This window comes from Coffea arabica, chromosome 8e (assembly GCF_036785885.1).
Source record: "Coffea arabica cultivar ET-39 chromosome 8e, Coffea Arabica ET-39 HiFi, whole genome shotgun sequence".
Taxonomy (NCBI): Eukaryota; Viridiplantae; Streptophyta; class Magnoliopsida; order Gentianales; family Rubiaceae; genus Coffea; species Coffea arabica.
The window spans coordinates 48,729,425-48,745,527 of record NC_092324.1 but is presented as its reverse complement, the minus strand read 5'-3'; the positions used below and the strand labels follow the sequence as shown (position 1 = coordinate 48,745,527).

At 33.1% G+C, this 16,103-nt stretch overlaps 1 protein-coding gene across 1 annotated transcript; it reads right to left on the bottom strand.

Moving 5' to 3' along the window:
- Positions 1–7,414: 7,414 nt before the first annotated feature.
- LOC113703520 (ethylene-responsive transcription factor ERF039) lies at positions 7,415–8,938 on the bottom strand. Its single transcript, XM_027224917.2, has one exon. The coding sequence runs from the start codon at positions 8,660–8,662 to the stop codon at positions 7,991–7,993; it is 672 nt and encodes a 223-aa protein (XP_027080718.2). The 5' UTR covers positions 8,663–8,938; the 3' UTR covers positions 7,415–7,990.
- Between the last annotated feature and the right edge of the window lie 7,165 nt (positions 8,939–16,103).

Below are 16,103 nucleotides of genomic sequence, written 5' to 3'. Positions count from 1 at the left end.
TGTCAGAAATTTGAGCTCCATTGCTTATATAATCTGCATAAAAAGATTTTATGAGCAAGAGAAATGGAATGATTTTCTAATTGGCTTGTTCTGTTAAATTTTATGTCTAGACAAAATTAATTCATACCTTTGTTGATAATTTGTTGATTAAGATTCGTATGTTTTGTATATCAATATTTTACTTTCACCTTATCAACTTATTATATTTAGGTGCTTATACTAAAGCTAGTTGTGTCCTTTGTATGTAGTTGTAAGGAACAAAAAAATATGATATGGTTCTTGTAGTTTTCACTGCAAAGATCATTTTTGCTTTGTGTTGTTGTTGCTGCTGCATCCGGTTGAATTTCACTTATATCCCCTGATTTTTGTTAGTTATTTCATTCTTTACTAATATAACATGATGATAATTAAAAAAAAGACATTTATGGAACAAAATTATCATCTCGCTTCTCAAAATACATTCTTAATAGTACATTTTCTGACTTGGACTGATTCTATTTAGTGTAGGCGTCAAGAAACCTTTGAAAAGGTTTTATGATGAATGAACGGTGGACTGCTACATTCGAGGGGAAGAAGTGAAAATTTCGAGGGAAAAGATAAGGGGACATAGACTGATAGCTACCAAACCAAAACCATCACCAATACATTAAAACATTAAAACTTGGTGGGATGGGAGGCAATGTTTCACCCATTCGCCGTATTAAATAGTAGTTCTATTTAAAAAATTCAGGCGGGTACGTAGTACATCCGTATGATTCGGTGATAGCTCAAACCCTTCCAGATTATTCTTTGGTCTCTTCAGATCCTCCCCTCCCTTAGTGTAGGAATCTATCATATCGAAAAAAAAAAAAAAAAAGATAGCTGCCAGTCTTATACTCGTTTGAGAATGAATAGATGGAATGGTAGAAGAGGTTTCTACTTTTTATCCACTTGATGTAAAAACAAATTGTGAAATTGAAATTTTTAAAAATCACAAAGAGTTATGAGTTGATCGAGTTTTTAATTTTTAAAAATTTTTCTTAATAAGTTTACTAATTATCTCTTTATCTCATATGTATATTACATATGAAAAAAGTGTTACAGTACCTGAAAATAAAATCTAGATGGAACCTATATTTGATTAGAACAAAACAAAAAAAAGAACATAAAGAATCATGTTTGATAAAGACGTAATGTGTTGATTTAATGTTGTGAATCACCACAATTGTCGTGACAGCTTAATTAAAACAAACTAATGAATGCGCCATTTGTCTAGATGATCCTATTCCTCATCATCCTTAAAACTCTCACGCTGTCTCGGTCGTTGACATGATCCTATTACTTGTCCTAAAACAAGGAAAATGTGTAAGTTTTTCTTCTTCTTTGACTGAAAATTTACTCAAGTTGTCTCTTTACTAGCTCTTTCTTTCTCAAAATGTTAATAAGTAAATGGTGAGAGGGACTAATGCCGTGTCAACATAATAAACATGATTATAAAGGTGAACAAATTATTATTGTACCAGCTGGCTGTGATTTAGCAAGCTCAAAAAGAGGAAGAGCGGAATTAATAAATTGATTTAACATTGATAATGAGATTTCATGCATATGACAGCTTCATTTAGGTGATAAGTATAAAGTTCTCTTCTATGGTAGTCCTTGAAAACTGTATATTTCATCAATATAATATAATTGGTTTTTTTTTTTTAACAGAAGTAAGGCCCTTGTTGATAACCTAATTCAGCATTTAAATTTCATAGATTCAGATCTTTACATGTTAAGACACATTTGATAATCAAAAATTGAATATCCGAATTAATTAAGTGACACTGAAATTTTTACGCAAAACTTGCTCCAAAAAATAAGTGATAAGCTATTCACTTATCATTCAATATGACATACACTCAAATATATCAGATTAGTGCTCAACAATTTAATAATTTAATGGATTCAAACATCATATTTCAAGTTTTAGATTTCAATTTTATTTAACGCATCCTAAAAGTCAGTGTTTCAAAGAACAAATGCAAGTATCTTAAAGATTGTCATTGACTAATCTCACCCTGTTTCTATCTTAATTTTTTCAATACGACAACTTTTGCCAGAAACTGACAATCCCCAGTCCAATTGCTTTTAAATCAGTTCTTTTAGCAATGGAGTAATATTTATTCTCGTAATTTATCAGCTTGTGCAAGAATTGTACATGACACAATGACAAGGTAAAATCTGAAGATATGCATGCTAGTATAATGTCAGAAATCACATAAGAGATCCTTCTAATTGCTGCAAAAATCTTGGGCTTGGTCCAACTTGGTCACTGTACAGCTCATTGGGCCTAATAAATATCAGGTTACTACAATTTGAGAGTCGAATCAAGTATCTCATGGTCATCTAACTTGAAAAAATATATTTTACAATTTATTTTCAAACTTTACATCTAAATGTAACAAGTTTATTAATCAAACTTTTATAATTTATTGCCCTATATAATTGAAATTTTTTTATGGATATCGTCTAGTAAATGGGACATGTCTAATGACTCCTATTGTCTGTCCAATTATTCTCTCCAAAAAGAATTTTTATATGAAAATAGTACATCACTCATACTTATATTGTCTTAGAGGGGCTGCGCCCAATTGGATAAAACTGGACTTACCAGGCTTTGCAGCCCACGGCCCATCGGTATTACGAATCGAAGACGCAATATTTAAAAAATATCGCTCCCTGTAATTAGGATCAAGTAGCAAATTATCCCCTGTATTCACAAAACTTATAAATTACCTACTAGTCAAATGTATGTTTCTATCAAAAAGATAATTATGTCCTCGTTATTAGACATTATCAAATGATACTTTTTCCCTATTATGTATAGATTTCTTTTTACTCCTCTCTTTATCTAAAAATCTATTGTCTAACAATTCGATTAATTGTAATAATAAAAGAGCAGACATTTACTAAATTAAGTCACCAATGTCTCCACATATGCTCTGTGTTCTGTATTTTGTAACATTTCATTTTACCAGAAATGCAAATTTATGAAAGCCACGTGGCAGTGTCCCATATGGTCAATGAGATATATATATTTTTGAAAGATCCAAAAAAAAAAAAAAAAGGAAAAAAGAAGAAGGTATTATAAGCTTCAAAACATTGCCTACCTTGAAAATAGAAAAACAATAATTTCCAATAATTTTATTACCCAAAAAGATTTATATGGTCCACGATGCCAACTATAGCTTCATTCCATATATCCCTTATTTTCAATGCTTCTTTTTCATTCTTGTTCAACGACCTGCCCTTTTATATGATCCGCATGAAACTGTATTGATTTTCCTGTACCACATGAAAGCCAGATATTTCTTTAAAGGGTGTGCGAGTCTTAAATCGTAGTACGTACTACAAAGAGATCGAGATTGAGAAAGCAAAATGTGGCTAAGGTAAAGTTTACGAAAATACTGAATGTTGTAGGAGCCACGCTTGTCATAGCATTATGCTTCTATGTGGTCCGAATATGCATTTATAACGTAACCATGTGGTAGATGGTTGGAGAATTCGAACAAAATCCATATAGAGCTTGGGTGAAGGTTTTAGAGGATTTGGTTACTGGGGTAAACTTCTGTTTTGTAGAACTGAAAAAGAAAAAGAGCTTAGTTAATTATATCACTGACCTCAAGAAAAAAAAATTAATTGTATGCCCAATATTTTAGGTTCATTACTTTGAAGTATATCTTTAAAGTTTTACTAACAAAAGAGGCCAAAAGATAAATATGTGGAATGTGTCAAATTTTGGCTGAAAATTTAGTTTTGATGCTCAACAAAGAGGAAACAGAATATTTTGAACTGAAATCGATTTGCAAGTTTAACTGGTTTTATTTGATTCAATTTTGGCAAAGCTTAATCAAGTTTCAGTGCCCCCGAAAAAAAAAACTGCTGACTTAAGGGCGTTTTCTAAATTAAGTGACCACAAAATGTAAATATGAATATTGGCAGGATTTGAAATTAATTTGTGAATATAGAAGTGATCAAGTGGATCCATCCATCACTCTCCTTTACAAGAAAAGACATATATATAACAATTGATACCAACACAAGTTGGTTCAACTGGTAGAAACGGTCACTTTCTCACGAATGATCGATCGTGTGTTTGAATCCTATTCTAATACCCGACGTGAGGATTATATTGATGAATGATCAATAACACTCCTCTTATAAGTGATTTATGGTATTTTGAAAGTATGCTTGAACACGTGGTGGTGGTGGTGGTGTCCAAACTATAGTTTAAATTTTCATTCCTACCCGTCCAAAAAGAAAAAGTACTTGCATGCCTATCTAACTTATTCCATTTTTTTGGCCTTCATTCCCACATACCTAGCATGACGCCTGCATGATGCCGTCTACATTGCAAAATTGCAATGGACCAATAAGCAATATCTTTGTGGTCACTTTCTTCAATTTGTTTCCAAGCTCTAGGCGAGAATGGTTGTTGGCTTATTGCACGAGGTACCACATGCTTAATAAATTTGACCATTAGATTGACTGGGAGAAGGTTGAACGTGATACATATTACTGATTGGATTCTAGCTTGGCTTCCAAGATTTGACTCTTGGAGCTTTGCCTTCTTTATGCTCCTTTCTGAACTTTTCCCCATCTGGCTTTGGCTTTGGATATTGTCTAAACATTTTTTTCAGATGCCTCTAGATCTTGTATCCTCTCATAATTCCTAGACATATATTTTCAGAGTAATTTACATGAGAAATTCAGTTCGATGCGAGTATAGGTAAATTTATGGAATTTAAACTGATATTTTCGCGCTAAATCCTTACCATGGTATAATCATAAGATCGACCAAGAAAATAAAAAAAAAAGGATGAAAAAGAAGAAGAAGATTATATGTTGTTGAAATTACATTTTCATGCATCCGGACGGGTAAAGGGGTTAAAGCACTATGGAGAATGTGGTTAAAATTCTCTCTTGATCCTCGTAAAGCAAATATTCTTTGAAAATGAAAAACGTTCATTTCTTTTCTTCTTTACCTAAGCTTTACGTAGCCAATTAGATCAACTGCACCTTCCCTGTGGGGTTAAAAGAAAATGCCTTCTGATGGCTCTTTACAACCATGTGTTTGCCAAAATCAGCAAAAGAATAAATCAAAAAAAAAAAAAGAGTGGAAAAGAAAAGAATAAAGAAGAAAGGGAAAAGATAAACCCTTAAATTAATTACAGTGGCAGCTAGGTTCCTTATCATCAACATCATTCAGTCTGTTGACTAATGCTTATTTGCTTACTCTCCTATTCCTCTGTTGGGATCATCCTTTTTGGAATAGGACAAAGAACAAAGATAATGAGTTTCAACATCAAATTCAAGAGATAAGTCATGATGAATTGCAATAGTCAATTAATTTGCCAGGAGGGTTTTTGGCTACGTTTAAGAGGCACGAGGCCTAATCAATAATGGCCCAGTACTAATTGCAATTATATTGGTTCAAGGTATACAATGCCAATAGTAGAAAGTTGAATAATCATGGAGTCCACCACCATCTTCATTCAGATACATTACCAATCAATAATCAATTATGAATTTGTGATTCTTGGTCGTGCTTATTACACATATTTCTCACCCCCTCTCCCCCCCCCCCCCCCACCCCACACAAAAAAAACCCAAAACAGCAAATCAACCAAAGGAAAGTGAAAAAGAGAAAAAATTACGTGCTCTATGTAATTATGTTCTATGAGCCCGTTTGGCAGGTTCCGGGGGCCTGCAAAGGAAGCTAGAAGAAAAGTGGCAATGCATCAAAAGCATAATGGTATCTCAATCATTTAAACAAAAAAGCAATTGCAGACATATGTTTCCAACTCATGAGAAGAGAGGGGAAAAAAAATTGTCTGGATGTTGTTCGTTTACTCATTCTTGTAGCCAAGGCCAGTGGCCCATCTCTTTCCTTTTCGGTCAAATTGCCAGCCACTGAGATCCTCAATGTCCTTCTCGAATGGAAAAGAAGAAATTTGGTGGACGAAAAAAGAATTTATGGGACAACTAACCACTGCAAATCAGTCGGCAGATGTATCAGTTTTCACGTGAGGATCGTGTTTTCTTGTTCTTGGTATTAATATCCAGACCCCTTTCAACCTCGTATTGGCTCATGAATGACTATATAATTAACAGTTATTCCTTGAGACCCTGAACTTCTTTTTTTTTTTTTTTTTCTTGCTCTTGTTCATCTTTTTTATTTTGATGAGGACCTTTAAATTGGAAGTCTGAATTTTTGGGGCCTTCCTTCACTTTCCTTTTCCCTTTAAGATACTGCACCGGTAAATAGCAATATGCTTCTTCGAAAGTTGTCAATTTGCAATACCGATTTAATCTGTTCAATTTTTCTTTACCTATTTAATCTAATCCTTGCTACTACGGCTTTTATAAGAACTGGCTACTTTTTTCTTTGTTTAACCCAAACTAGCTACGAACAGGTGTATCATGTTCCCTGTTCCAACCATTGTGGGAGGCTACTTTATTTCTGTTCTCATCTTTCTGGTAACCGCCACGGCATTTAATTGCAAATTGCGAAAAAAAAAAAGAAGAAGAATTTAGGCAGCAAATTGATAAAATGAGGTTGTCTGTCAAATGGTACAGATTTGAAATGAGTCAAATGACCATTCTAGTAAACGAAGAAAAAAAATTAAGGTAATCAAATCAAACATGTTGATAAAACTCAAACTGTGAACAATCATTTAGATGCTCAGCGGTAGAATGTCCAATGTAATCTCCTAAGAATGATAAGACCTTTAAGCCAAATATATTACGATTAATTTCACTTTGTACCCTTTGATTATATCTAAATTTCTAACTTGTTACCTAAACTTCAAAATGTAACACTTTAATCTCTGAAGCATAAAATTTGTTCGATTTTAGTTTTTAAAATATAAAATCTTCCAATTCCAGTTTCCAAAGTGTAAAATCTGTCCCGCTCTGATTCTCAAGGTATTAAATTTGTCTTATTTAAGTATAAAATCTATCTTGCTTCTGACACATAATTTACTTAAATGGGATAAATTTTATATTTTAGAGACTAAAGTATTCCATTTTATAGTTTAGATATCAAAATGAAAATTTAAGTACATATGAAGGGTGCAAAGTGAAACTAATCTAATATATTACTCTACAAGGGAATAAAGGATTAGTCTTTCATTTTTCCTTTAATGAAAGGTCTCCTCGAGATAGTGAGCATTTGGCATGAAACCTTACTCAGCACATATTAGACCAACGAGCTTTCCTAGCATTGACCTTTCTTGCATTGTGATTTGCATGGGCTAGCCTAAATTCATGTGTCAAAGAAAATTTTCATAATCCAACAACATGGATATAAAATTTGGTCACAAGTATGATGTCAACGTGACAGTATGCTTGGGTTGCTTTGCTGGGTATTTCCTCCATGACAAACAAGCCAAAAAGAACTCTTTTTATTATATAGATAGAAAAAGCGAATTAATTCCACGAAAGTGTGCTTCTTTTCATTGAACATTAGCTTTGATGAGTAATAAAATAAGCAAAAGTAAATTGCTCTGAAGGCCGTCGGGTTTAACACGGGTTATCATCATTGAATACATGGTACAATTTCTTGCTTGGTCAGCAAATCAATAGATTCCTTTTATCCATAGAGGCACCCAGTATACATAACAATATCCCTGTCAAGAAGAATAAACAGATGAAGAAGACGCCAATTTGTTTACTAGCACTACCAAAACTAACTACAAATATTAATGGGTTTTGGTCTATTTGTGTAAGTTTTATACGACATACATGACAGGGGGACACTAACAAGGAATTAATGCCACCACAAAAAAAAAAAGATATTGAAGCCACAATTCAGCAAATAAGCAAGTTTAATTTCCAGAGATTTAGCAAGATCACTGCTGAATTCTTGAAGACAAGGCATCCACCAAATTTATCTGAATTATCAGGTTAGCTAGTTACACGAACAAATTATTTTCACAAGTAGCGCTAATTATTGGTATTTATATATTTAGCAATGATCCCACAAGAATAGATCTTCAGTCCACAATTCCCCCTGAGTAGATTCATAACCAGCGAGCTGCCAGGGCGATTTGTAGCAGAATTCATCGAATTGGTGATCACTAAGGTCGAAGAAAAGATCAGGCAAGTCAAGAAAAGGGTCATCATCTCTACCATTATGGCTTAGTACTGGAGAAGCTGAAGAGTCAGATGTCACTGTACCCTCGGGAGAATAAGGCTCTTCTAGCTTGTCCGGACTCAATTCTCGATCATCATGGCTTGTTGGAGCTGCTAATGCAGCTGCCTTTGCCGCTGCAGCTTGGATATCTTTCGGCAACTTTGAGGCCGGACGGGGGAGCTGATGAGCCAAGTCTGGAAAATTGAGGAAAGCGGAGTGGCCCTTTATTGCAATTGCTGCTACATCATGAGCTCTAGCTGCCATTTCTGGAGTTGCAAAAGTGCCTAACCAGATTCTTGATTTCTTCCTGGGCTCGCGAATTTCGGACACCCATTTGCCCCAGCTGCGTCTTCGGACGCCGTGATACGTGGGATTCTCCCCTTTTCTTGCATCAAGATGGTCATTTTTCTTGGCCCTTTTGCTCCTGGTGTCTTCTTTTGCTGCATCTGGTTTGATTGAAGGATCATACGATGTTGAAGAGGTCTGCTGCTCATTGCCCTTCATGGTTTGAAGGTGTAAATTTGTTTGGCTTTGGAACTGGTGGGGGTTGCAGATTAGAGGGAACGTGTAAGGGAATTTTTATATGGCAATCTTGGCTCCCATAATTCTGACACAAAATGGAATAAAGTCAAAATATATATATAAAGAACTGGGGTCTGGGGGGGAGCTAAAGACCAGGCCAAAGCTCTAAAGTGCCATAGCAGAGGTCTATCATGTTGCCTATGGCTATGTTGATTAGATATGGTGAGAATGGGATCCGACCCTTACTTCTACATTGGTTTCTGTCGCTAAATAATACGCTATAAGTCAAGAAGTTCAGTGTAATGTAGTCAAGAATTAGTACATAGTAATGAAATTCTTATTTTGTGTACTCATTAAATACCTATACTATCCTGACCCTGACCATAAAATTGAGAATGAAAACAACAAAATAGGCTCCTTTCAGTACTCTTACTTTTCATAGGTAACGTGGTTGGAAATAAGTTTCTATTTCATTTTCCATCTGTGTTATTGCCATTATTAAATACTATAAGGTGGTTGAGGAGGCTAATTTTTCAAGACTAGAACTGTGAATCTTGTTCGAGTGTTAGTAATGTAGATCAATTGGCCATTCTTTTGGGTTAAAACATGGAATACCGCGTCATGTTATGGATATTTTATTCCGTCAATGAACATATGGTCCCTCTAAGTTGGACCATGCATAAGCATAATCCTCCCTTGGATACCTCAACGAATTAAGCAGCTCTATTTACTGCCAAAACTAAAGTAAAAATCATGCTCGCTACAGATTAAAGAAGCTGTTCCCAATAATGAATAATGGCGGCCCCTTGTAAGCTTTATGATTGAGACGGAAGCGGGCATATAATAATAATAATTCTCAACACATTACTGACTGATGCAATTTGGGAATATGATAAATTTACCAAAACTCTTCCAGCTGATCGAGCAAACTTTATTGTCAAGTCAAATAGAATGGCAGAGGTTAGAAAAGATGATCTGATTTTCGTACTGCTGCACCATTATTTTTGGTTTCAAGACTAACTAGAAACTTAGAACACGCATAATCTGTCTGTCTATTTTACGTGGTATGAAAACGTTCCCCTAAATAATCTAATCACTGTACCAAACCCGTGTGGGGGTGGTGTTGGATAATAACATTTGCTTCTTGAAACAAATAGGCCTTCCCTAAGCACTTTTTTTCATGAATATATATTTTCAATTACTCTTATTTTTTTACTCTATATATATCAAATTGTTACGGTAAATTTTATTTCAAAAATTTCTAAAAATAGCAATCCAAACAGATATGTTTTTTTGGGGGGAGGGGGAGACAAATAAAAAATATATTTTTTTAAAAGCCAAATAATGTATGAAATAGATGTATCTGTACTATTTTATTTTTGCTAGCTGTTGTGAGGTCTCCATGACTACATTATAATCGGCTGCTATGCCTAACTATTTTGGTTCTGAATTCCTTTTATATTTGGTTTTTTGTTTTTCTTAAATCCAGGTTCAAGAATGGGCTGTTTAAATATCATCCTAATTAAAATGCTTGTTGCTTAAGCTTGAGAGACAGCCTTCCAAACAATATTGACAAGTATTGTGGAGATCTATCTCAATTCAAGCTCTGTTCCCGGGACTTGATGCTAAAGCTAACTATTCTTAATTTTCATGTGCGAAAAGATCAAACAGTAAAAGCAAAAGAAAGGAATGAAATGAGTTGTAATTGTACACGTGTTCATTAATCAACTAGCTAAGGTAAATTAACCTTTAGATTGCTCATTTCCTAGCATTTACAAAATAACCAGTATTGTAACCGTGCTAGGCACAGATTTATGTTTAATATAATAATAATAGTAAATGAACTATTTATATTAGTTACATGAAAATTTTTTTTAAAAAAAGTGCTATTTTAGTATCTAATTTATATTTTATTTAAAACATTAAAGTATATTAAAAAAATAAGAACAAAGATCACCAAAATACCTTAAGAAATACCAAAAGCACATTAAGCACAACATTATTACCTCTTCCTTCCACGTTCTCTCTTTTTACGTTACTTTTCCTCAACATTCCCCTACTCTTCATTACCCTCTTCCTTATTTTTCTAACCCAAAATTCCCACATCTATCCAACTTTTTCTCCTCCAACAAACTATACCTTCCTTTTCACCCTACCATGCTTCTATCAAATTACGCAATCTCTTATTTAATTTCGCAACTTATTTACCTTCTATTTTACTACTTTTTCCATTCGTTTATAGTTGTAAATAGTGACCAATTTCTCAACTCATTCTTTAACAAATGAGTGTCGGTATGCTATTTTATTAGTTTCAAATGCATAGCATAATTAAACTCATTAATTAGTGGCTATTAAATTGATAGATTGGGACTACTTGTTTAGAGTTAATTAAATTAGACATAGATTCAAATTCATTAGTAAGTAAATTTAAATCACTATTGATACAATAATTATATTCTACTTTTTGCAAAGACATATTTAACCTTCTTTTCCTATTCTTTAATTTTTATTTTTTAAAATCTCATCCTACTTCCTTTCTCCTTTCCATCAAAGTTTTAATTAACTCATTGAATGTTAATTAATTTCTTACATTCACACCTAAATTATTTGAGATTTTTGTAGAGTGCAAATTTTGAGACTCATCACTATTGGTTCTTCTATGTAATTTTTTATTTTTTAGGTAAATATTTATTTATTAACATAATGTGTATTTTTTTTTTGTTGATTACAATGATATCTTATTTTGTTGTTCAAAGAATATGGGAGAAAAATAAACAAAATTTGTAGTGGATTGTAAATGGGTAAGATAACCAATATCATGCAAAACTATACCCATTTAACCCACATAAATCACCCATTTTGATAGTTTCATCCCAAACCACAATTACAACTCTCTTGACTTTAACCCTCTCCTTCATAGCTCTAAACTCCTATCTTTCCATTCCTTTTATTATTTAGTATTCGTTACCTCGCTTTTCAAGTGTTTGAATTGACATAGGGTTAGTTGTAAATCACTATTTCAAACTTTTTAATTGACTTTATGTATTAAAATAAATGAAAAATCCAGAAAAAAAGTATGAAAGATTTGGAAATCATCCAGGGGCCTCCATTAAAACCTTCCCTGCAATACATAGATGTATAGATTATGCCACCAGCTCAGATTTATCTTTGTGTTTTAGAATACATTTTTATCCTAATCACCCATCAGCAACCTTTTCTCTCCCACTGTAGATCAATAATAAATAAATTAATTAAGTGCATCGATAAATATTTCTACAATAATAAAGTCTCTGTACTTAGTTTGAATGGTGTAAACTTTTTCTGTCATTTTCTATATTTTCAAATTTACCCTCACTACAAATGTTCAACTGACACTTAAACACTATGTACAAAATAACTACCATAATCCAAAAACCCTGACAAAATGACTATCTCAATCCAATAATTGCGTTCTTCTCTACTAATTTCACTCGAAATATTATTTCAAATAATTACTGTAACACTTTTTATAATGTGATGTATGTGAGATAAAAAAAAGTAGGTTGGAAAATGTGTTTATGATGCAAGCGAAATATTATTTGGGATAAGTTCACTATCCAAACTACTATTTCCTTCGTACAAGCTTCCCGTACTTTATGTTGTAACTAACTCTGAGTGGTTAACACAAGCACCAAAGTATGAATGGGAACCAAACTAATGGTTAGTAGTACACTAAAATACACAAAAAACTAAACAGAACAATTCAAAGGTGATTCAATCAATAAGTGAATTATGTTTTTTAAGTTCCTAGTTTTTCTTTTCTTTTTGCATACTCAAATTTTCATCATTTTCTTGCTAAGCAAGGTAATCAATGTATGGAAGTAATGTTCTGTTCCTACGTACTCAAAATTTGCATTTTCTTGCCCAAGTAAACTGCCAAGGATGTTAAGAACTAATTTTGATATTTTATACTGAAAATTTATCATCTTCGTATTAAGTAAAGTGCTAAAAATGTTAAGAATTAACTATGAGTCTGCCCCATCACTAGTTTGAATAATTCTCATACAAATAGATAAATGCAGCTATAACATTATTATTGACGATCATCGTTGAGTGAATAAACATATTCTAAGTTAAACAGTTTTAAAATGAATATATTAAATTATATTGTCAAATTCACAATGGCACAAAAAAATTTTACTATCAAATTATATCAAATTAAACATGTTTGGATGGTTATTTTTCTTCAAAATAATATTTTTACATTTTCTGTGAACATATCATCTTTAATCATATTATTATCTCACATACATCAAATCGATACAGTATATTTTTCTACAAAAACTCCAAAAAATAGCAGTTCAAACGGGCAGAACCATGATAAAATTCTTGAACATATTGAATATCCAGATTAATGCTAATAATTTAACTACAAAAATTATTGATGGCAACACAGTGAAATTGCCTTGGCCGGGAAGACAACGAAAAAGTTCGGACAAATAAACAAGCACGATGGCGACTGATTGGTTGCTCTAAATTTACGAAAATATGCCTGGCTTATTTTTAATTATGAATACTTTGGCTTTACATAGTTGTCTACTTTCTACTCAATGATAGGCAGGCACTGCAATTTAAGCAAATTTCACGTGTCAATTTTCTTCCCATGAATATTAGTGCTAGCTAGTAGTAGTACTAGAAACATGTCTTCCGTATAGAATAGAACCCCACTCCAAAGTCTCAGGTCCCAACCACCCAGCTTTCGAGTTTCAATTGGTTGCTTTGATTAATGTCGAATTTTGTACTAGAAAGTAAGATCAAAATAATGAACTCAGGAGATGTGGAGACACCAAAGCATATTCTTGGGTCCTTCAAAAAAAAAAAAAAAAAAAAGAGAGCATATTCTTGGGCCGCTTATCTAAGCCAGCACTGATAATTATCCACATTTTTCTCTTAAACTAATCAATTAGCGGACTTAATTTCGATCGATCCTAAGACGATGCATTATTGATCTCATCACATTACAACGTTTGTTTGTCGTTTTTACGTTTTATCTCGATTTCTTAACCTCATTAAATCCTCACCGTAGGAAGCCAATTTTTGGCTAATCACAGGTTTCGGGCCCCATGATTAACCGCATATATATATATTTCCAAAGACGAGTAACATCTAGATTCATTGTCAAAGGGAAATGATGAGCTTAATTTTAACTGGTAGATTTGAATATAATTTTTGTACGTTACACTTTTAAAGAATTTCACAAGAACTTCTGGGAAAAAAAAATGTCAAATTAGCAATTCAACGGATCAGGGATTACCCACACTCAACCTAGATCTATCATATTTTTCTTGAGTTTGAATTTGCATTCTCAAACTTAGGTCCTACTCAAATCTATGCCTTGTAAAAGAATCACATATAGATTCGACAAGGTTTAGTTTTCTAAAATGGTTTGTCCCGTTCCATGTGAAATGACAAGGGTAAGTGGGTTCCAAATGTTACTTTTTTCCACCAATCACCATAAAGGATTGACTAATGGTTGTGCCCTCCTTATGAAAAATCTTAGGTGTTAATTTCTTTTTTACAATAGTGAATTAATTTAGGAAAATGTTTAAATAGAAAATGGACAACCAGTGTTACTATGTGCGGTCATGGTAAATTAGGAGTTGTTTGGATACATAAATAAATGTCCGTTGGACACCTATTAGAAAAATCATAAAATTGAATCTAAAAGGTGTCTAAATGTAAATGGACCTATGAATAAATGGGCATGTTAACCTGTACAGTGAAGCCGCTTGATAAAAAAAAAAAAAAAACTTTTACAAAATTAAGTTCGCTAGCTGTGATTATTCTATTTCGTGAATTCTTGTGACTTGTTAGATTTGGAATTGCATGACATAATATTTACACGTCCGTATGACCCCCAACTTTTTTTTTTCAGCCACTAGCTATTTGTCGTAGCTATGTTGGAGAATTTCATAAATAAAGAATTACAATTATAGATGAGTGATAAAATTGTATTGTCTATTCACAAAAGTTTGAAAGAGTGAATGGGCATGTCTGATCGTCTGGAAGGGCGTTATAAATACTTCTAATCTTTTGAGTCCGTAAAATTCCAATACTCTTTTTGTTTCTCATGCAAAATAATACAATTTTGTCGCACATTTTTTTATAGGGTAAATGGGAGGGTTCATTACCCGAATCCTCTCATTTACATTTTTGTGATGTATATGTATATGCTTTTAACCCTTCGTCCTAATCAATCGTGCCAGAATTTTCACTTCATTTATAATCAAATCCCCTTATCAGGACAAAAACTTTTTTAGAATGGTGTAAACTGTTTCCATATCTTCCTAGAGAATGCATCATACTTATTGTATTTCCAAATTGTAAATGCAATCACACTTTCGTTAGTTTTTTTTTTTCTTAAACATCAATATCAGCAAGGCAAGGTCATACACTTGTAATTTCAACATTACTCTTTTTTTTTTTTTTTTTTTAACTGAGCGGCGGCGTGTAGAGGTAATCACTGGAATAACATGATCAACTAGTAAAATCACGTTGTTATATTTAAACCCAAAGGCAGTAAAGATTATGGTAGTTATCTAAATGAAAAGTTAACTTTTTTTTTTTTGGTTTAACTGATTATGCCTTTACAAAATCATTTCGGTTCAAAAAGGGCTGATTTAACACCTAAGTAATTGTGCTGTAGACATCTTTATATGAAGTGATTTGGTGTTGCTACTGATCCGTATCTTTTCCCCAGGCCATTAAATTAAATAATGAAAGGTAATTTGCCATAAGCACTTGATGCTTGGCGTAATCTGGAAAGCACTGTACTACTAGTTATCTTGTCGCTATATTAAAAGCATTCTATCTTTTACATCAAACCAAAAAAATGTCGTTTTTTTCCGTCAGCCCACCGCTTAGATTGCAGAATCAGAATGCGCTACAACGCAAATCTTTGCTGGAAGCCAAATGCAAAACACACACACACGCACTTAACTGTTGATTGTTGAATCCATCTTTAATTATCAGTCATCAGTACCCAAGGCTGCCTGGCTTAATTCATTAGTTTCTACATCAATTGAATTGACAAGAGCCCTCTTAATTTCCTCTTGCGTGAGATTCCAAGGCCGCTTGGCTTAATTAGTGTTGTTTTAAAGGTGATTTTTGGAAGAGCAAAAAAAAAAAAAAACTTAGAATGGTTTCCAGTGGCATATCGTGAGTGTGAATTATGTATTACTACTATAACTAAATATTTTCTCAATTATCATCGGTTGCTAGCTATGTCGAATTAATTCGCTTGGAAAAAAAATCTTGACATATTGCCCGTTTGTAAGTTTAGATATCATCTTTAGAAGCAAATGCAATTAGATGCACTTGAGTTCATATATAAGTGACCTGGCCGTATGGGGAGATTTCTCCAGTCATTCCAAAGTAAAAATTA